At 42.5% G+C, this 21843-nt stretch overlaps 1 protein-coding gene across 1 annotated transcript; it reads right to left on the bottom strand.

Moving 5' to 3' along the window:
- Positions 1–181: 181 nt before the first annotated feature.
- Positions 182–21542, bottom strand: LOC121080169 (ankyrin repeat domain-containing protein 26-like). Its single transcript, XM_040578041.1, has 12 exons — positions 21320–21542; positions 20334–20483; positions 17986–18169; positions 17370–17516; positions 15241–16194; positions 14440–14552; positions 13883–14024; positions 11728–12009; positions 10793–11028; positions 9809–10040; positions 3260–3305; positions 182–1771 (listed from the first exon to the last, which is right to left on the bottom strand). The coding sequence occupies exons 1-12, from the start codon at positions 21448–21450 to the stop codon at positions 1623–1625; spliced, it is 2766 nt and encodes a 921-aa protein (XP_040433975.1). The 5' UTR covers positions 21451–21542; the 3' UTR covers positions 182–1622.
- Positions 21543–21843: the final 301 nt, after the last annotated feature.

A 21843-nucleotide genomic window follows, 5' to 3' on the forward strand; every position in this document is an offset into this window, starting at 1 on the left:
TTGACACAATTGTGGAGAAGGACATACACACATGCTGGCCTTTTGCCTGGCCTCCAGGACAGGCTGAAGGTGCAGCGGTGAACAGAGCTGAAAGGAGCAGAGCGCTCTGGAGAGCTGTACGGTTAGGGAAAGGGGTAGAAAGCCATGTCAAGAAGGGGAACGATAAAACAAAGACATGTATTAGATGACAAAGTTTATTAAATTTCAAGCTGAAACAGAATATCTGGAATTAAATACAGTATATGAACTTCACAAATATGTATTCATATAAAAAGGAACAGCATCACAGCAACATTCATTGCTTTCCTCACTGCCTGTTAACTCAAGTCCTTGAATTAGTGGGTAAAACCCCCAGATTTTTCCAGTCTTAATTGATCTCGGGACAACCATTCTTCCTTTCCCAGAACTGGGACTTTGTTCTGTCATCTTCTGATCACTACTGACTTCTGTGGACAGGAAATGACAATGTAGATCTTCAGTAACAGGTAACTCCCTGAAAGAAGTAAACCTGCTTCTTTTATTGACACAAATGTCCCAGAACACTGGCTACCATCTGGGCTACAGCCACCACATCATCAGCTGCTAGCAGCAACAAAAAGATTGGCTGTCCTATCATACAAGGTTTGGAAAGTACTGAGGAGACTGGAAGTTAATATTTTAACATTCATTTTTCCCGCACATGAAGTGTTTCAGGTACAGCACAGCTGCTGATGTAGTAACTGGGGATGTCTACAGCTGCAGCGACCTTTAATACGAACCCCAAGATGAATACCGTGAGGGGCCATGGGCACAAACTGAAACACAGAGGGTCGGGGCTGAACATCAGGAAATGCTTCTTTCCGATCAGGGTGACTGGGCACTGGCACAGGCTGCCCATGGAGGCTCCATCCTGGGAGATACTCAAAAGCCAGCATGGTCCTGGGCAACCAGCTCTGGGTGGTCTTCCCTGAGCAGGGGAGCTAGAACGGATGACCTCCAGAGGTCCCTTCCAACCTCACCCGTTCTGTGGTTCTGTGATCCAAAACAAACATACCAAACCCACCACATAACTCTTGGCACTGCTACACACTCACAGTAATGTTAAACCTAAGGCGCATAAGGTGACAGCAACGTAAAGTGCCCCGTCCTCCAGCATGACCACTGGTAAAGATTTCACTTTATCGGCAGAAACAGTCACGGCATCTGGACTGAAGCAGCAGGCTCAAATCACATCAAACGATGTCCTAAGCATTAAAGCAACACTGGAAACATGAACAACACATAGGGTGAAAGGATTAAGCAGAACAAAGGGAATGCTTTCGTTAAAACACAGAACATCAGTGGAGAAAAAATAATGCATCTACCTTAATAAGAAACATTCTGACAATTCTGTCACGCTCAAGAATCAAGGTGAGTCATTCTGCTAGTCAGAAAAAAACAGGTGTGCTTTTATGGTGAGTGCAAAATGAAACACCTATGCATCAATAAACCAACAGGCAAGTGCAATGTGCTTGACATCCATTTAACAGAATTCACATTCGGACTGCAATAAACACATTTTGACACCTGAACTGTGGGATGAGAAACTATAGACGCGCTATGTAAACAAAATCCTTTCCGGAGCTTTTTTCCCAGCATTTTGTTCAAATCAGGTAATTTTTGGTTAAAACATCACGGTACTCCTGTACTGCCCTGCAAAGGGGATCCTGGTCAATGTGGATACTTTTTGAAGATCCATCGGAAAATACCATGCGAGAAGCTCCAGCAGATCCAGCTTCAAGTTCAGCAGTGGCTAGGGAGAAGAGAAACAAGATTCCGGTGTTGCTTTTACACTAGACAGGGCCAAATCAGTCACTATGAAAACATCATGGATAACTGGAGTGACTATAATCCAGAAAGAGATTTAAAAACTTCCAAGGGATCGTAACAATCAAAGGGCTACGCACAAAGGAAGAAACAATCTTTTTCCACATTTGCTTACCAGTCAACAGTATTTCTAAAGCCAGTGAAAGAAATTCTATAGGCTACACAGCGAACGTCTTCAGGGAATCCACAAATGACTCCTGCTTACACCAGTGCTAAACTGAGCCCCCCTGCAGATCTCTCGAACCTCCAGTATCTGTTTTCCTTGAATGTTCAAAGCAGTGATTTATTGGAACTCTACTCCTAAAACCCAGCTTCTGCATTCTCTGTGACAAACTTAAAAAGAATCCGCCAGTGAAAACGCAAACACCTTTGCAGTGCAGTCAGGCCAGGACAAGTCTCCTAGCCTGGCACTTTCTTTGAGGGGCGTCTTTGTAACTCACCCTGGCAAAACCCTCTTTCCTCCACAAAAACACATACTCAATGACAGCAAGCCCACCTTTCCTGTTCTTCTCCAGCCACGTTTTTCAGACAAGGTCCTGAAACCAAACGCACTCTATGACACCTAGCAGATGCAGAATCAGGTTCAAAATGCACACGGATGAAATGCAACGGCTTTGTGTCCATTCGGACACATGGAACGAGCTGTGAAGCTACAGCTGAACACTCTCTGTATTACTAAAAGCATGCAGGAACAGAAGGAAATTCTCGCAGGGGCCACCTGCTTTGAAATAGCACCAGTCACTGCAAAGCAAAGCAGTGACTCTGGAGGAACGACTACCCTGAAACAGGTGGAATTCCTCTTTCGACACCTGGCCTCATATTATAGAGCATGTTTCATGCTATGTGTTAAAAGCATTCAACTCATCTTATGTTTGCCTAAGTGCTACGAAATGATCTTTTCCCAAAGAAAGGGTATCTTTCATATCACTGATTACATTTTTCTTGCTTATTCAAAAAAGACTGCAACATAAGCTACAAATACAAGCAATGAATAAGAAACGGCAAAAAACCAAGGTCCAACAGCATGATTTAGTGCGGAATGCAACTGATGCACAAGGAAGAAGCAGTGATGGCTGAAGTCTATAAACATCTTCTCTCGGGGCTTCTTTTACGTTTGACGTTTGTGCTCAAGGATTCACTCTAGAAAAACGTGACTTCAGCTTAAGCCAAGTGCACCCGTGTAGAGGAAGTGGGTTAGTTTTCTCTGCACTTGTCTTTTTCAGGCAACTGCATAACATTCTACACAATCTTTTGGTAAGCTGGAAGTTTTCACATTCAAGTCTAAACTGGAAAGCTAGCAGAAAAACCTCCCTGTGCTTAGCACAGGAACTTCACAGCTTTCAAGCCATTATGTTCAAGAGTAGGAACACTCCTCTTTTTCCTTAAAAATGCCCCTAACATAGTGACACATTACCTTGTTCAAGTTCTTTAGCGATTTTTTCATCTAGTTCCTGCCGTACCTAAAATTATACAGAAAATACAGTTAATATTTTAACAGTTACGTTTTTCTAATATTAAACTTCTAAAACATTCTTAAAATCCACACATAGTGAGAGAAAACCTAAAAATATAATTCCAAATAGACACATCTTGGTTTGGGGTTTGATTTCTACTGAAGAGAAACTTTTGGTCAGTCGGGCTGCAGCTGCCTCATTGCTCAGCAACGTTAACAAAACAATTTGTAACTCACCAGCTGGATTATTACTGGGCATTTAACAAAATACACAGGAAGAAAGCAAGAAAGCCTAGCGCAGTTATTGCAGTGAAGGTATGGCTGAAGTTGATCATCAAACACACGAACAGAATGTCAGCTACATGCCGAGATATGTACAAATGCCACCCACAGGGACAAATCAGCCAGTTGAGGCTGGCTTCTGCAACTTCACAGAGAGAAGAGCTGCACCAGCAGCTGCTGCAGGATTGACATACACCATTTGTATAGAAAAAAGCGTGTGTCAATATTCTTCTTTTCTCCACCTTAAGATGGGAAATTGAAAGAGCTCCTACAGATGATGCCAAAACTTCTTTATTGTTATTGCAAATACCACGACACACATTTATAAAAACATAAAAGCACACACAATTTTTTCTTGCAAACTGTGTACTAAGAAAAACAACCGCAGCTACAGCTTCTACGCAGCGAGTGCTGTGGGGTTTATTATGTAGCTGGAATCAGCCTGGATCACTACAAAGGAGCACTTACGCCTCTTCTCCCCTAGAAAGTGGGTATTGTTACGAATTAAGTTATTCTCACTTATGATTCTGCCTTCAGAAGCCTTCACAAGAAGGAATCACATCTCTTAATTTAAGAGTCACAGTCCAAGCGCTATATGCTGCTGTTTACATTTGATGATACCTGCTACTCCTACATTTTTTCCATCAAATTTGTGACACGCAGAAGTGAATTTCCAAACAGATATCATACAGCTTCCAGGGCTACGATGGCCATGAAGATGCTGCAGGGCTTGGACCTCGTGAGCTATATGGAGAGGCTGAGAGCTGCAACTGTTTCTTTACTGGAGAACAGGAAAACTCTGAGGGACCTTATCTATGTGTATAAATACCTGGTGGGGGGAGTACAGAAGATGGAGCCAGACTCTTCTCAGCGGTGCCAAGCAAAAGAACAAGAGGAATAGGCACAAATCCAGATAGAGGAAATTTTAACACAAGGATTTTTACAATTATTATTTTTTAAAAAAATTGTAAGCATGGACAGACACTGGAACAAGTTGCCAGAAAAGGTTGTGGAGTGTCCATCCTTGGAGATGTATAACACCTGGCTGACAGAACAGTGAGAAACCTGCTGTGGCTGACCCTGCTTTGAGCAGCGGTGACGTTGGACTAGATCATCTCTAGAGGCCCCTTCCCCTCACTCATTCTGCGACTCTCTTGATTTTAGTACTGAATTCCTGGGGGAAGGAGCATTTATTTTATGAAATGAGCAGACCCACCTAGCAGCGTAACAACAACAACAACAAGAACGGAAACACTGCACAGGGTACTCAACAGGACAGAGAGAGCAAGAGCCTCAGGAAGGAAACCACTCTGCTTACCCACACAAGAGGAGCAGTAACAGGCAGTAACTGCAAGGGTCAAAGGAGCGGGGCTGTAAACCAGCGAAGCGGAGGGAAGGGCTCTCTCTCCAGGAACACAGGGATAGCTGGGACCGCATTCACTAGATCCTGCAGGAGAAGCACCACTCTGTGATACTTCATTGAAATACTCTGTGCCAACAGAGCTGCATGAACAATGGAAAAGGACCCCCCAAATCTCTGATTGTTTTCAAGCAGGTACAAGCAGAAGCAAAATTCTGGGGAGAAAGGACCCCCTAACTCCTGAGACGAGACACAGGTAACAGAAAAAAAGCAGGAAAACTAATGCCTAGACCAAAATACGGCCCAAACCCAGGACCAAGCCCAAGCAAAGTCGTAGTAGTTAGTGGTGTTAGAAGAAACCACCTTCCCTGGTTTCCTGAGTCTTCACAATGACTAGAAGGTCCACAGGACCCTCCGCAACATGTACGAATCAATCAAGAGAAGAAAAAGGTCTTGTTTTCCTCTTATTCATTCCATCAATGTCTTTGTGATTCTCATCCATGTCTGAGGGAAGAGAAATAGGTGGAAATAAAGCCAACACACTGATTTCTGAAAAGGGAATGAATGAAGAGCCAGGCAAAATACACCTCCGAGGACCTTAACTTGCCTCCACTTTTCTCCTTCCCCCCAGACCCCTGGGAAAGGCATCACAGCTGAGTGTCCCAAACCTCCTGAGCAGGCACTTCTCACCTCACTGCACATCTCTTCAGGCGGTAACACACCAGGTGTTCATTTGCAGCAGGCACCTTCTCAACAGTTCTTTTTCAGAAAGTGGTGTTGACTTACTACTTATCCACACAGACTGCTTTAGCACAGAGTAAGCTGGATCCTGTAAGACTCCGTGAAATGATGCTCCGAGTCTGGAGTACCAGTACTGTTCTGAAGTTGAGTTCCTAGACACAACTGCTGCGACCACCAAGAACTTTTTGTATATCAGAAGTGGCAAGGAGGGTAAACCAGCCTACTCCTAGAGCTCAAAGTTCCATGATAACAGATTAAATCCATAGACTATCATCTCACAGATGGTTAACTACCACAGAAGCCATTGCATTACAAATACATAAAGCAGAGAAGTCCCCTGCAGCAGTCATTCTTTCACTTGGACAAACTAAAGTTCAAAATATGCGCAGTGTTAGGAAAATGTGAACACATCAGTAAGTTTTAATCAAAACCTAACAGCATAAACAGACAACATTTCCAGTATAAATACCATCCCAACATTAAACAATGCTGGCTGCAAACCTTGCCATGTGTCTGGCTGCAGAGAAGAGAGACGGACAGATTTTTGATGAAGGAGCTGAAGAAGAAAGAAAAACGGCCTGAAGTTCACAGGTCTTCAGTGAGAAACAAGAACGTGGCCTACATGTAAATGAAGCAAGTAAAAAAGCTAACAACAAAGACTGCTACAAGAGTGCAGAAAGCCAAATCAGAAATGGAACAGAAATTGGAAGATGAAGTAGGAAGCAGACATTTCCCTTCCCACATTAAACTGGTTTCATTTATCCACTGATTCACCCTGGTTGCACAGTTCACTGTTCTTGTCTGTCAAGACACCCATGTTCATTTTCACCAGCCTTTGGCACAGCTGTTAGGATTTAAGCTTGACATTTGTTAAACCTAACAACAGGACTCCAGTCCCAAAACCTCCTTGCAGCACTTGCAGGAGACATTCCTTGCCTTAGTCTATGGACTAAGGGAGCAGGTCTGAAATACTGAATTGCTAGTTGCTACGGTCACTGTCTAATTACATGCACAGAATTTGTCAAGTACTTGTAATTTATTCCACATTACTGAAGCTCTAATACAAATAAAAACCACCAAAAAAAACCAAAGACATTGCATGTGATTGGGATTCTACTGGTTAATAAGCTTGTGCCAATATGAACTTTTTTTGTATTTTTAAAGATCCTTTTGCACTTCAAGGTTATTAATTTCTGTAGTGTATATATTTGATAAAGGGGAAGGGGCTATACTGTAATGGAACACATTTCTTTATGCTTTTTTAAGAATAACACGCTCGTTTTTTGCTGAACTTGTGATATGACCATCTTCAACATGTACGGCTCTATGTGTAATCACTGATAGTCATGCCTCATGTTTAGGAAAACGGTGCAATCTTTCAAGCCTTTAAACACCAAATTCCTTAGTTAAGTCTAAAGAAGAAACTGTGTCCACTTGCTAGTGAAGCACTTCTTCCTCTTGTCAGCATCATTTACCAGGGTTTTTTCCAACAGCTGCAGGACCAATGAATGAATACCATCATTTTGAATAATAGCAGTGTGAACTATTTTCACCTCTTTGCCCCTGAAGCTATTTCAAAGCTTCTGCACAAACGAAATTCACACAAACATCTTCCTCTTCAGAATGGCTGGCATGTTCCCTACTTCCAATAGCCCTTCTCACCTTGAGGAAGCTACTACAAGGAACACCAAATCTGCAGAGAGCTTTGACTAAAAAAAGAAGCCTCAAGGACTGCCTGAGGCACACTGCAATTTCAGCTTCTTAACTCCCTGTCATTTAGAGCTTCAGTGGCAGAAACATGTGTCATCTCCAGCCAAGGCAGCACTGCGCATCCTGAATTTAAAGGCAAGGCAAATTCTGTAGAAGGGAACCAGGTTAGTGGGAAAACAAAGCTGAGGCATAACTGAAGTAAACAGTGAAGTGAAGAAAAGGCTTAGAGTCAGAGAAATTCTTCTGTTTTGAAACAGTCTGGTGAACAGACAGAATACTAGGCAGCACAACCAGCCAAGCATTTCAAAAGAGACTAAAACTATAATCTCTGATTTCTTCCCTCATGCTCCAACTTGCCTCCTGAATGGCACGGGACTCCTGCGGAAACGACAGCACAGACTGTGCATCTGGTGATTTTGCATTTGGAAACTGATTGAGATTTGCCACCCATTATTGTATGCAGAGGGATACATGCAGTTTTTCCCTTTTGTTACTTCCTGACTTCAAAGTCTTACGTTCCAATTCAATCCTCTTTTCTCAGATGCATGTTATGCACATGACATACTGCACCCGACTGAGAACAATTCAGCCCGCAGTTCTAAGTGAAATACTCACCTAGTCCTCTAGCAACTACTGCACCTCTGAGAACTCAGTTCCTTTCTTCTGAAGGACTCCAGAGAAGACCAGGTTTTAAGACTTCCCTGAATACACTGAACGTCAGGTGACTTGAGGCTACAGGCAGTGCCACTACAATTGGTCTCAGTTGTTCCCTAACTGGTGATAACAGGAAGAAATATCATAAAGAGATGTGCAGCTGGATTTAGTAACAGGGAGGTTATTCTTTTTTTCCTGTTTCTTCTTCAAAAAAAGAAACCACAACTGTTAAACCCTTTTAAACTAGGACAGCTTTTTTCCTAGAAGGGGGATGGTTTTCTCCTTTGCCTTTTTCTTCTTGTAACATCTCGCTCCCATCTCTCTCTCTTTTTCCCCTGCCCTCACGTGCTCCCTGCTCCCTGTCCCTCTTGTTCCCTTGTCCTGGCTTTCTCCTTACTTCAGTTTTGCAGTGGATCCCTGAATTTCGCCTCCTTTCTGCTGCTTGCGTGCAGAATAATCCCTGCAGGTGGTACAGTACTAATTGCCTCCCATGTTCTTTATGCAGCGTTATGTCCACCCCTCTGACACAAAAAACACATTCGCAACGGTACAGAAAAGTTCATCTCTTAACTGCCGCTGCTACGCACTACCTACACACCGCTTTGTCCATTTTTGTTTTGTTGTTTGGCTTGTTGTTTTTTTCTTAAGCCAGGCACAGTATGCAGACACGTTATTTAAATGGATTCTTTCCAGTGTAGGTGGGACCACTGAACCGAGATAGACTTAAAAGTGAGCCAATGCCTCTCACATCCATTCAACAACAGAATACGCGAGGGACAGACACTGACTGAACAGGCAAGCTTGCCCGTGCCTCAGTCCTATGCTAGGTGGGAAACGGATTACAACGACTGACATCTGGTTTCCAAGTCTCATGATATCACGTTTACGTGATATTACGTCTGTGAGGGATGTGCTATCATGCTGACTGCTAATTACAGGGCACACTTTGACCAGAGGTACGCAGAGGTTGCAGCTTTTGTACAAAATCAGAAAGCTCTGTAGACTTCCTGAGGAGCAGTTACATATAACACCACATAGCAGGACCCACAAAATCAAATGCCTCCTATGCACAGCATACGTCCCGCACTCAAGTGAGAAGTTACGTGTCCTGTTCATACCATCCTAGTTTTGAAGCATCCCTTTGTTGGTATTGTACTAAAACAAGTTCCGGTGAAGAAACTGCTAGCACGAACATCAGTGAAGGAGGAAAAGGTGTCTCAAAGAAAGATGTCTGATGGGATTTTGCACTCATCATAAAGTTAGCTGTTTTAAAAAAGGTCATCCACAGAATGGCTTGGGTTGGAAGGGACCTTAAAGATCATCCAGTTCCAACCCCCCTGCCATGGGCAGGGACACCTTCCACTAGACCGGGTTGCTCCAAGCCCCACCCAGCCTGGCCTTGAGCACTGCCAGGGATGGGGCATCGGCACTAAATTTTACTGAAGAGCTTCTTTGGCAGCTTCCTATGCCACAGTATTCTTCATCACAGTTTCTCTTGCAAAAGAATGTTGTTACGCAGTCCGTCATTTAGATCTCAGTATTTTTTGGTCTTTGAGCACTTCTGGAAATTTGTATAACCCTGATGACCAAAAGTCTCCGTTTCTACCACCTAGTTGTGTACTGTTTTGATGAGCAATTTGGTTTAGCATATTAGAGCATATGGTTTGGAACTAGAAATGGATTCTAACTTTAGACTGAAAAGCACAACCTTGCTTACAGATACTCTTCAACACTAGTTGAGAACAGTATTTAAAAACGCTTACCTTAGCCACATAGGCTTCAACTCTGTTTCTTGATGGTAACGTATTCACGGTCGGGGTTAGGAAGCTTCTTGCTAGATTTAGACTTCTATTCAGTGCCGGATTGTTACTAACATGTCCCAGTTCAGTTGAATACAGAACTGGACCACTGACAGCGCTGCTTGCAGTTAAAGGTTTGCTTCTATGGCACTCCTGAAGGAGCTTAGCGTTGGCTTCTGCTAGTCTCTCATTAGCTCTGAAACATTCAGAAGCATACAAAGAATTATCTTTGGTAATAACACCTCCGCAAAGTTACCCTCCAGGTCTTTGATTATTATCTGACTTCTGAAAGTGGAAGGGATTAAGAGAGTCCAAAAAAATCTCCATAACTGGATCTGGGGTTTTTTTGGAGAGCCTATTTCTAAGTAGTCACTCTACCTGCAAGAAGCAGCAAGAGTTAACCAATACTTTGGACTTCTCAGCATTAAGGCCTCAAAGCAGTCTGTGCACACCGTGTGTTTACATAGCTCTTCCTGAAAGGTACATCACCTGCATAAGAACTCTGGGCTACCCTTCCTTTCCCAAAGAAAGCTGAAACCTATGACATGCGGCTAAAATGGAAGCCAAAAGATTTTTGTTGTTCTTCTTCATAGCATCAAATGCCGTTCTCTGAAGGGCCTATCCTTATTCAAGCAGTAAAGGACATGACATTATCTTTTCTGCCATACTTAGAGTAAGAAGAGGAGATTAGAGACTGGCAAAAAGGCTGCCTGTTAAACTCAACTTCAAAAATATCCTATTAACGCCCATGATCGGTGGTGTTACTGTTGGAACACTGAAGAGAAATGAAGATAGTTCCAATGAACAGGGGGAGCCTTAAGGTACTTTCATCACAAATATGCTATCTTATGCATAATGCTGACCAGATGTAGAAAAGGTATTTAACGAAGAAAACTGCTTGAGGAAAAAGTAGTATCTTATTATCACCCCAAAAGAGCAGGGACTTACCTTTCCAGTTTTTTTGCTAGGCATCTTCCATTTTTAACTTCCTCCAGATACAGGTCTTTGTACTTTTCCGCTTCTGCCTGTGCGGATTCTTTTTGGAAAATACTGTCTCGTTGGGTATTTTTTATCCTGTCCAATTCACATTCGAGGTCTCCAATTCTGTGTTCTAGCTGGTTTGTCAGCAAAGCATGACGACTGGCTCTGATTTGTTCTAATCTGTCCTGGGAGGCTGCCTGCATCTGAAGTAGATACACACTTTCAACCACCGCAAAGAAAAAGAGAACTCTCCTCGCCAGTCAATTGCGTGTACCCAATTTCAAGGGCCCAGCTCTATTCAGCGCGGCAACTGTGCCTCCTCACTGCCATCAGCGACCAGGGCACAACCCTGGAACTACCACACCAAATGATTCTTTTCATTCAGAAAGAACCCCCATCTTAGCACTATTACTCATCAAAGCTACTGATGGAAGAACGCTATCTCTGTAGGACAGGGCATAGCATTCCTCAAAGAAACCATGGAGATGCCGCACCCCCAGCCCCCACCCTGCAGCTTTGGTGACTTCTTTTCTGAGCGTTGCCCCTTGTGCAATGACTAAGGAAGATGTGTATGCCTGGCTGTGACAACTCTAAGTTGCAATACCCATTCAAGGATAAACAATGACAACGAGACCTAAACAATGAGAACAAGACCAATGGACAGTGATACCCCTCCAAGAACTGCAAAATGAAAACCTACCTTGGGCAAGTTTTTGTTTCAGGGCCTGCAGGCACACTGCACGCACATGAAAGCATCTTGCCCAACCATATTCCCTTCTCCCACTGCCCTTCAGGAAAAACAGAAGTACAGCGTAACACACGGAATCAGGCACCACCACCACCCCTAAAAATGACAACCAAAACAGAAGTCTATAACAGACACACACAAGAAATTAACTTACCTGCAAAAACAGATTGACTTCTTGCAGGTTTTGCCTTATTTCTTGTGCAGCTCGTTCTTCCACCTCTCTTTTGTATTGTTCTATTTGGCTGCGATCCACCGTGTTAGTCTCCATATGGTGTTTGAGATTAGCCACCTCTTCTTTCAGCTGGCTTTTGCTCTTTTCCAGTTTTTCATGGCTCCCACGCACGGTGGACAACTCCTCTCGCAAATCATGATTTTGTGCTTCTAGCTGCATGCCTTTTTTAGACTCTATCTCCAGCTGCTGGGAAAGTTCATCAACCTGTAGACAGGAAAGGGGAAAAAAACAGGGAACTCAGAGGGATCTAAAATTAGTCAAATCTGTGAAAATTGGTAAAGGAGTTGGTCATCAACACTGTATTTACCATCTGCTGATTCAGTGTTAAAACAAAAGCGAAACCAGGCTCTTCTTTTAAAACAAGAACAGCTTTCACATCATTTCTGACAGCATTCCTCAGGTTCCCATCCTTCCTCAGTTCTGCAGTGGGTCACAGACCAAGAGGTACCAAACCAGCGGCATTACACCCGCAGGGCTAGGCTGAAAAGCACTAGGGCTATTCTTCTGCGAGATGTTCATACGATCATAGGAAATCAAACACACCCATACCCAGTTACATCACAGCCACATTCTGGTTTCATCAGAAAAAAACCCCATGTATCATGCTTCAGAGGAACTGTCACATGCTGTCACACGGTCAAAGCTTCGTCACAGAACTGACAAGACAAGAAACGGATACCCTTTCCTTCCATTACGCTAATAGATCTGGAAGTAGTGGTTCAGAACGCCGCTTTTGCAGCACTGGTGGCAGAAGACAGTCTCTTTAGGTCAAAGCTACGGTTTGTTTTCAAAAGATTTCCAGGAAATATCAGACTTCCCATAGGTCCCAATGGTCAACTACAGCTTCTATCCCCTTCTTTCCCCCTCCAGAAACATCCATCGTCTATACCTATTAACCATAAAACATGATATCCCATCATCTTTTGTTTTTAAAAAAGTGGGGGAAACCAGCAGAGTCAACACTTGAAAGAGTCTCTAAAATAAGTAGAAACTTTACACTTATTTAAAATTGCCCAAACGCAATTCCATTCCCTGTCATTCAAAATAGCTCTTCCAACAGGAACACAAATATGCTGCTAACCTGTGAACTAAAAATGAGCCACTCTCAAGGCAGTTGACTCATTCTACAATAATATCTTCTAAAAAGGAGCATAACTTTGAAACACAGCTACTTTAGCATCAAGTGAGCAGAGAAGCAGATAAAAGGTTCCATGCTACCAAACAGCCAGAGCAACCTCAAAAGCGTTTCTGGGTCTCCAAGACCAGGAAAGACGGACTGAGTCCGCTACTAGTAAGCAATAAGTTACTGCATTCATTTTTTCCGCATCACCTCACACTGCATTGTGCCCTGGGAAGCAAAGGCACCATTCCGAAAAGCAAACCCCCACCTGCCTCCTGCTCAACTCGTGCCTGAGACAGGCTTCAGGGGGTGACCTTGGGCAAGGCCAACTGCACAGAGTTGTTCCGAGTGACGGTGGCGTTACTCCCCTCTCTTCCGAGAGGGAATGCATCCGTCGGAGCCCGACGATGCTGCCACGGCCTCAAGCTGCAGCCAGGCCTGTGCTGGGCCTTCACTGCTCTCAGCCCTGGCCCTCACCCATGGACGTGACATCCCAGTAGGACTGCAGACCTGCCCATCCCTATGGACCGGCCTGGTGATCTGCACTCTTGGAGGACTCTGCTTACTGTCCCCAGAACTGTCCCCAGAACTCTTCTGCTCTTCTTGGTGAGGGCCTGTGGGGCTGATCCCTGGCCCGTGTGGTCACAGACCCTGCCAGCCTTGCTGTGGCTCTTGCTTTGCCCTTCCTCTGCAGGACAGCCTACCCCTGATGTGCCCTCGCAGATACTGCTGTGTACGTAACACTTCCATCTTTACCCCTAAGAGCTACATCAGTATTACAGGCGCCTACTACTGTGACCATAGAAGGAACATCAAAAACCAGCCAAATAATTTCAGAAATACAGCCAAGAAAACAAAAGTCAAAGTCAACAACATGAAAAGAAGTACGAAGAAAGAACAGAGGTTCCAAAAGAAAAACCACCACCACCAAAATAACCCAAACAAAGCAAAGCTCACCTTTGCTCTTAATCTGTCAGCTTCATTGACCATTTCAGAATACCCGTTCTTCATTTCTCCCTGCAAATTCAGCTGGGACAGTCCCCCTCTCTCCTCATACACCCTTAGTTTCTTCATAGCTCTGCTCAGCAGCCTCTTCAACCTGCACAGCAAATTAGTCACAAAAACAATGAAGCAAAGAAACAAAACTGGACTTTTTCACATACTCTCATGTAAACAGCACAGACATGGCTTGCTTCATCTTTAACATGTTTGACACACGAGGAATTACCAGGAAAAACCAGTATTCCTGTGCCACATATGCTTGGAGAGTCCAGATTTCACCTGAAAAGAGGAATGAAAGACTCCCTTTTTCCCAGGAGAACTGCAGGGCAACCTGCATCTGCAGTTGTTTTGGCAGCTATTGAAAACTAGGGGCTGGTGTACAGAAGTACCTTGCAAGAACTAACGCGAGGCTGGCATCTGCTCACAGTTAGGTACACCTATTTTTACACTAAAGTTTAATAAAACATGACTCCTACGCAGGGATACCTCTTCACCACGCTAAAAAGCCGTACCTCTTACAGTCTTTCTGCAGATCGAAGTTTCTTTTCATTTCTTGGTCCAGGCGTAGTTCAACTGGGCGTTTCAACTCTACCAGCTTCTTCACTTCCTTTCTTTCACTCTCGCACTTTCAAAAGAGAAAAGAAAGATGTATCACACACACAGAGCACAGGAAAAATACCGACGTACAGTCTGTGCATCTAGCGCTCTCCACAGAGAAGCTGCCGGACGTCTCTATCCGTTAGCCACGTTCCACAGAATGCCACGGGACAGAATTCCTGAGGATATTCCATTCCTTCAGGTTTCACATCAAACAGACCAATACGTAACTATAGAAACAGATGCCCTCGCCTGAAGCAAAGGCCATCCTCTTCTAGACATAACAGGTGGAAAAGATGCTGGAGAACACTTTTGGCAGTGCCTCTGCTCACAGTAGGGATTACGTAGGTATGCACTTCATGGGACAACACTGACCCATCTAAAGCTTTCATGGGATCTTCCACCAACCAGCAGGCAGGGGCTTGTGGAGGAATCTGATCTTTTGGAGTTCTTCAACATTTTATGAACTAAGTAAGAAGAATCACCTTTCTTGATCAAAGCTTAGACTTGGATACCTTTTTTCTGCTCTCTGCTTAGATCTGAGGACTAACATCCCGTTTGCCAAAACCTTCCGCAATTCCGAGAGAAACATAACAAACCAGAACAAATCGGTATTCTTTGGTCCCATGCACATAACATACCAGGTACACTGTAGAAACAAAATTATTTCAAGAACGGACAAACTTTAAATTGTTCTTTCTAAGCATATCCTTTACCTCTCTTTCTACTTTGTCAGTCTCGTATTCGAAGACTTGTTCCCTTAAATCAGTACACTTGGCATTTAAATCCTTGTTTTGCTCTTCTATGAGACAAATTTGCTTTTCCCTATCAGCTCTGAGTTTGTTCAGAGTATCATTAAACCGGTCCTGTACATCATTCACTACTTCTTCTTTCATGATCCTCTTGCTCTGTGTATCTTCCAGCTGCTGACACAGTAAAAGGTTTTCACTCTGGAGCTGGGCCAATCGCTCCTGCAAGGACTCCTGTTTTATTACAAGTTCGCTTACTGGATCTTTCTCAAGTTGTTGAGCACGATCACATTCCTTTGCCTGACGCTGGGCTTGACTTAATTCTTTTTGTGTCATTTCTACAAGCAAAGTTTTTTCTCTGAGGGTTTGCTCCAACTGGTGAAGCTCATTTTCTAGCCTATTAGCTTTGCTTTTAGCTTTACACAGCTGCTGAGACAAGGTCTTGTTGGCTTCTTGTGTGTTGGAAAGGTCATGATGGAGCTTGTCTTGCAAGCGATGCCATTCATCACGTTCTCTGTGAAATCTTTGTTCAGCATCCTTTTCTGATGACCGATGACGTTCAAGTTCTTGAACAGCAGCATTCAGGCGGGAACGAAATGATTCAATTTCTGTCTCTAGTCTGTCTTTACTTTCGTTTGTCTGCTCAAGTTTGGAAGTCAGCACTGCAGATTCTGTCTTTAGTAAGTCCAGCTGTGCATTGTACTGAAGAACCGTTTGTGTTAATGCTTCCTTGTTCAGTTTAAGTTCCTTTTTGAGAGCTTCATTTTTTTCTTTCAAGGTCTTATTTTCCTCTAAAGATTTTCCTTCTTCCTCCTGGTGCCTAAGTCTTACTTGATTGATTTCTAGCCTTAGCACAGCAATCTCATCTTGTAGTAACTGATTCTTGTACAACAGATCCTTTTCTCTCTCAGTGTTGGATTCCTGAATGACAGGGAACATGAATAAAGAGCCAATTGGGAAATGAATCTACAAAAAAAAACTTCAGCAATAAACTGCATTTTAACATTTCTAATACTGAAGCATGACTTCAAAGATGAAGTTTCAGGCAATAAGCTACTCTGTGAACCCACGCACATGTACAATGTATGTACACAACGGAAGTGCAACATATCCTTAAAACCTAAATGAACATCCCAAATACACAATACCCCCTTAAACCTACAACCAAATAATAAAATTATTTAAAACATCTCAAGTGTAAAGCTTTTAAAATGACAGTGCTTTCTTGTATGTGCATGCCTTTATAATATTGCCTTTAAGGTTGAATTACTTGTGCTACAGATCTGGTAAAAACAAGGCTAGAAAGGGTATTTTCCTTCTCAAATGTCTTCTGAACACTTATCCTTTTGTGTTACTGGAAGTTAGCTATGAAACTCAATCACCCCCGGAATGCAATAGTCCTGTATATTTCCTCTTTATTGTATGTATAACTTTTTTCCACTTAAACACATTCATCCTACATTTATTGGGCAGCACAGCCAAGAACAAACAAGGCTTCCAAGCACTGCACATTCTTAGGAAATTCAGTAAACTCTTTTCAAGATCTTTTTGAATACAGTGTTTATGGTTGCTTTTTCTCCTCCAGTTACTCTAACTCCTACAGAGAGTTGAATTCATTGTTGATATTCGATCATAAAATTTCAGTATGTGGAGGTGGAAAAGAAAGTGTAGTAAGTTCAATAAGGGAATAACTAAAAAAAAAAAAAAAAAGCAATGGAAACACAAACACTGTCAAACAACTTTCTTCCTGGCCAACCTTGACATAGGTAGCTAGGTGTCTCATTGCTAGAAACCCTAAAAAGTGATAATAAAATGTCTGTGAAATGACAAATAACAGATAGGTTAAGAAACGGGGTAAATAGTGTGTTCTATTAGTTTCCGACTTGCACGAGTAATTCAGGTACATACAGGAGTGATGCTGCTTTCCAGAACTTTTAAAGACATAAGAGAAAACAGGAAAGGTATTTACACAGTTAAGTTACACCGGTAAACAGTAAATAAACCATCAAGAAACACGGGAAGTTATATAAGATTTATTATGACTTTAAAACAAATATGGTGAAATCTGACTTATTAGAAAAAAAATATCTGCTTACCTCTGAATTTTTTCCTATAGATCTTCTTGTCTCTTCTTCTAGTTCCATTTGTCTCCCAAGGTGGTTGTTCAAAATTCCTTCTTGAAGGGCTCTGGCCCTCTTTTCCTGAGAGCACTGTGTCTGTGTTTCATCATGTTCCTCTTCAACCTACAGTAATACAACTGCTTACATCTCGAGAAAAATCAGAGCTAGCAATACATCTTCCCACTCTCCCCAGAATACCTGAAAAGATTTTTGATTCCCCACAGCTATGATAATCCACCTATAAAGAATAAATTTTAATTTTCTTCTGAAAATTTAAGAAGAAGAAATACAGGATGTTTTGTAGTAATTTCGAAAAAAGTCAGGCTTTGCCTGAAATACAAATGAAACCTAAATTCTGAAACCAAAATTCTGAAAAAGAAAAAAAGGATTAATAAACTGCAAAGCCAAAAAAACCCAACAAAACAAAACAACAACAGACCAATTGTGAACCAACTGTTCTCTACTGCCCTCAAAATTTGGCAATAGTTATCCAATGCCTCTTCCATGAACAAAGCACCTCCTTCTCTAGGCATACTGGAATACAAGTGAAAAGAAGCAGAAAAGGAAGTGTTTAATTCATTATTTAATATACCTGTTTCAAGAGCTTTCTCAGTGTTCTTATCTCCATTTCTAAATTCCTTGAGTGTAACTCAAGTTTCTGTTTCTCCTCCCTTTCTTTACAATATTGATCGTCTTTCCTTTGCAGTTTTTCTCTCATTTTCTCACAGAGCACTTCTACTCTGAGTCTCTTTGCTTCTTCTTGTTTCAAAGAACACCTGGGATTTAACAGAGTATTTGAGAAACAAAAGCACTGATACAAAAGTAGATGTTCCACATGATGAACTTGCAGAGACAACTCAAACCATAAAAAAACTTAAACGTTTCCAGATTCCATATTTTTACTGTACTTTTCAACTTTTTAAAGAATTCTAACTTCATTCCATTGTCCACGGTATCAGTTGTACAAAATACGGAAATAAACCATTGATTGATTTACCAGGTTTTTGTAAGGTTACACAGGGAAATGCACACTAGTGTGTACACTTCCATCACAAAAAAATAAATCCTCTTCATATTAAAGCCATTATGTTGAAAAAGGAGTTTGTTGTCTCATCAGATCAAAGCATCATAAACTTTTACTATGGTTAATATACATTTTCTTAGTATACTGAGCCTACATATTACGGATTCAGTGACTAGAAGTAATACTGGTGAATCAGCACGCCACTTATCTATGGCAACAATTTTTCAGCAAGCCTTCTGTAAGGCTGCCCACAGACAGAACAAGCAGTTTCTGTTTACTCGAGAAGGATGTCAGTGTTCAAAACCAGATTCAGAAATGCATGGGGTTTAAGCTGAATACGATTAAAAACAGGTTTAAAACCTCAGTGGATCTACCTCTGGGAGAAACTACAGCAATTTCATTTTGAAGCTGACTTACAAGGAAAGCCTTATGGAAGGTCAGCTTCTTTACCAACTGAAACAATCAGCAATGAGCACTGACATGGTAAAAAACGGTCCATGGTGTGCCCACGGTACCCAAACAAGAAAGCAGCTTTGTATTCGGTCATTATTTTGACTATTTTTTCCCATATATTCACAACAGTGAACAAGAAAAAAGAAAAATCAAGTGTCAACGTAAGGAAAGAACTGCCAATTGAAAGCCTGCTTTAGAAATTCTGCAAGACAAGAATCAACCACCACTAAAATTACTTGAAAGACTGACAGAAACAGTTGTATTTGAATGGCGTATATTGCAAGGAGAAAGCTTTACATGTAATTTCTAGTGTAATTTCGCAAAAAGTGTAACTTTTGAAAGTATAAATTTAACGCTGCTTGGAGAATTCACTTAGAATGAAAATACTACTTCTTTATACTTGACAGATGTTTGAGGATTTTGAACACCTGCTGAAGTCAAACCCAGGCCAAGCTGGGACCGGCCTCTCTTCCTCGTACCCCCCTCCCCCGCGCTGGGAGGCCCAACTCCCCCAGGCCCAGCTCCCGCAGCCTCCCCTCACAGGGCTGGTGCTCCTGCCCCCGGGCCAGCCCGGCATCTCCCTGCCGACCTCACACGGACTGGGCAAGATCTCCTGGGCTGGGCGGCCAAACACCGGGCCCCGGGCTGGAGACACAGCTCAGCAAGCCCTGCGGCGGGGTGGGCACTCACTGCCCCCCGTGCCCTGGCACTGCTGCCCTCCATACAGCCCAGGCCGCTGCGGGCCGCCCCAGCTGCCAGCTCACGGGGGCTCCTGCTGAGCTCGCTCTCTGCCTGGGCCGCTCCCCAGCCACGCCATCCCACCGGGGATCACCACAAGGAGATCTCCCCTCCCAGGCCAGGGCTCTGCAGTTGTCCTTGCTGAACTGCCTACGGTGCCTGCTGGCCACCCCTGTCTGACGTGATGTCAACAGCGATGAGAAACCTCACACCGCCGGGTCTAGCTCAGGAGTGTGGGGAAAGGGGCAATCCCAAACTCTCTTTCTCACTTTGCCACAACCCACACAAGTAAGTTCAGGGTGGGCGAGAAGTCAGGAGGGTACACAGCTGCAAGAGAAAAGGTGGAGCGGGGAGCAGGGCAAAAAATCCTGAGATACCTGCAGTGAAAGAGTGATGTTGCTTTTCTGTAAGTCTCTCCTCGCCCTTTTTAAACACATGAAATACTTCTATGCCTGTGCACACACTCATGTAATTAATCAGAATTTGTGCACAGTGACCTTATCATTAACTTGGCCAGCATGCTCAAAGCACTCTAAACAAAAGTGAAGTGTTTGTCAACAGGAAGTGCACCAGGTAGTGTGGTCACAAGAAAGAACAAGAATCTTCATATGCATCAGGTTTACAAAAAGCCTCAACACACAACAAAACCCCAAACTTGCCTCTAGCTCTTAGGTCAATTTACATCATTAAGTAAGTTTTGTTTTCAACATTCCTTATATGCATACCTTCCTTCATCCTCAGATGTTTCACTGGAAGTGCTATCATCCCGTACTTGACCATGATTGCCACTGGAAGAGCTCATCTGCTGATGAGCCTTCTGCTTTGAAGGCTGCCTTCTACTTTTCTTTGCAACTTTGGCATTCAGGGCAATTTTACTGCATTAAACAGAAAGGGGGAAAAAAATAAATCACCAAGTGAGTAGGCTTACAAAACCATTTCTGTGAAACAGACATAAGATGATGTCCAGAAAAGACTGAGACAAAAAATATCTACTATAAAAACACAGACTTGACTGCAAAGATTGTGGAAGATACCCAAGTACTTTAAAAACCTGCCCCTAGGAGTGAGGGGGACACGTGGAATCTGAGCTAGAGCCAGGTTAAGCTGGAATACCTATAACATCCATGTTACAGAAAGCATCTAGAGCAGAGATTCCTTTGAAGGACAGACAGGAAAAAACGCCTGCTTTAGGTTTACATAAAAAAACGTGTGCCTTCTTTAGACTTTTGAGATTCGTTTGGTAATATCATCTTTTCCCCTCTCCCGACAAAGGGCATATTAACTTAATGAAAAGGAAAACACCAACTGCACGGAGATCACTAAAATCACCTAGAAAAGGGAGTAGTAGCAAACCCCAAGTTCCTACTTTTCTTTTCTAGGTGGCCATTTCCTACAAAAATAACTGCTTTTTCCAGTCTTCAGTTCTGGTTTTGAAGATGCATTTTGCCTCAGTATTGACAAGGAAATCACAGGAATTTGGGTGGGGGTTTATTTTTTATTTCCTTTTCTTTTTTTAGAGCAGGCAATAGATTTGAATATCGTGAGCGTTGTGTTTTCTAAAAAGACATTTTCTTCACTTTTTGAGAAGCAGTGGACTACTCACTATGGCTTTCACCACAGAGGAAACTACTTCACCTACCACAGTATCAGAAAACCTAAGACACTTACATAGTACTACAAATAAGAATTAGAGAACATTTCCTCAGCTTACCCTTTCATTGGCATTTTAATCAATTTTGAGCTCTCCCCAGATGAAAAACTCTTTTTGTCTTTTTCTTCTATCGTGTTTTCATTCTCCATTTTCAAACAGTCATTCTTCCTTACAGTAATCTTTTGTTTCATTTGCCGATTAGTGATGTTATTTAATTTATCCACACATTCCTGTTTTGCCACGGCCTGCACTTTTGAACATCTTTGTTTGCTTTTTTCCTTCTTAACCTATAAAAATAAAGTTAAGCTTCACGTATTTCTAGAAGACAGAAACACCACATCCAAGATTGATTAATTCAGGGTTTACCCCTGAAATAATATAAAATGATCTTTTTTTAATTCATAGAGAAGCATTTTCACAAAATTACACTACAAAGTGTATTATGCCATTGAAAGTACTTTGAATTCACTCATGATGCAAGACATAACAAAAATACAGCCCTTAGAAAGAAAACAATAGTGTCTCTTAAAACATGAACAAGAAAAAAGTGAAAACATTACTGATGGACAAAGCGTTAGGAGGAC

Source organism: Falco naumanni, chromosome 21 (assembly GCF_017639655.2).
Source record: "Falco naumanni isolate bFalNau1 chromosome 21, bFalNau1.pat, whole genome shotgun sequence".
Lineage (NCBI taxonomy): Eukaryota > Metazoa > Chordata > Aves > Falconiformes > Falconidae > Falco > Falco naumanni.

Bases quoted from the DNA above. Each gene is read 5' to 3' on its own strand.
- LOC121080169 (XM_040578041.1), bottom strand. From the start codon at position 21,450: ATGAAACAAAAGATTACTGTAAGGAAGAATGACTGTTTGAAAATGGAG. The intron at 20,484-21,319 runs GTAAGCTGAGGA...TGTTTAATGCAG, and splicing joins ATTAAAATGCCAATGAAAGG to TAAAATTGCCCTGAATGCCA. The intron at 11,029-11,727 runs GTAAGTTAATTT...TATCTACTTCAG, and splicing joins AAGTCAATCTGTTTTTGCAG to ATGCAGGCAGCCTCCCAGGA.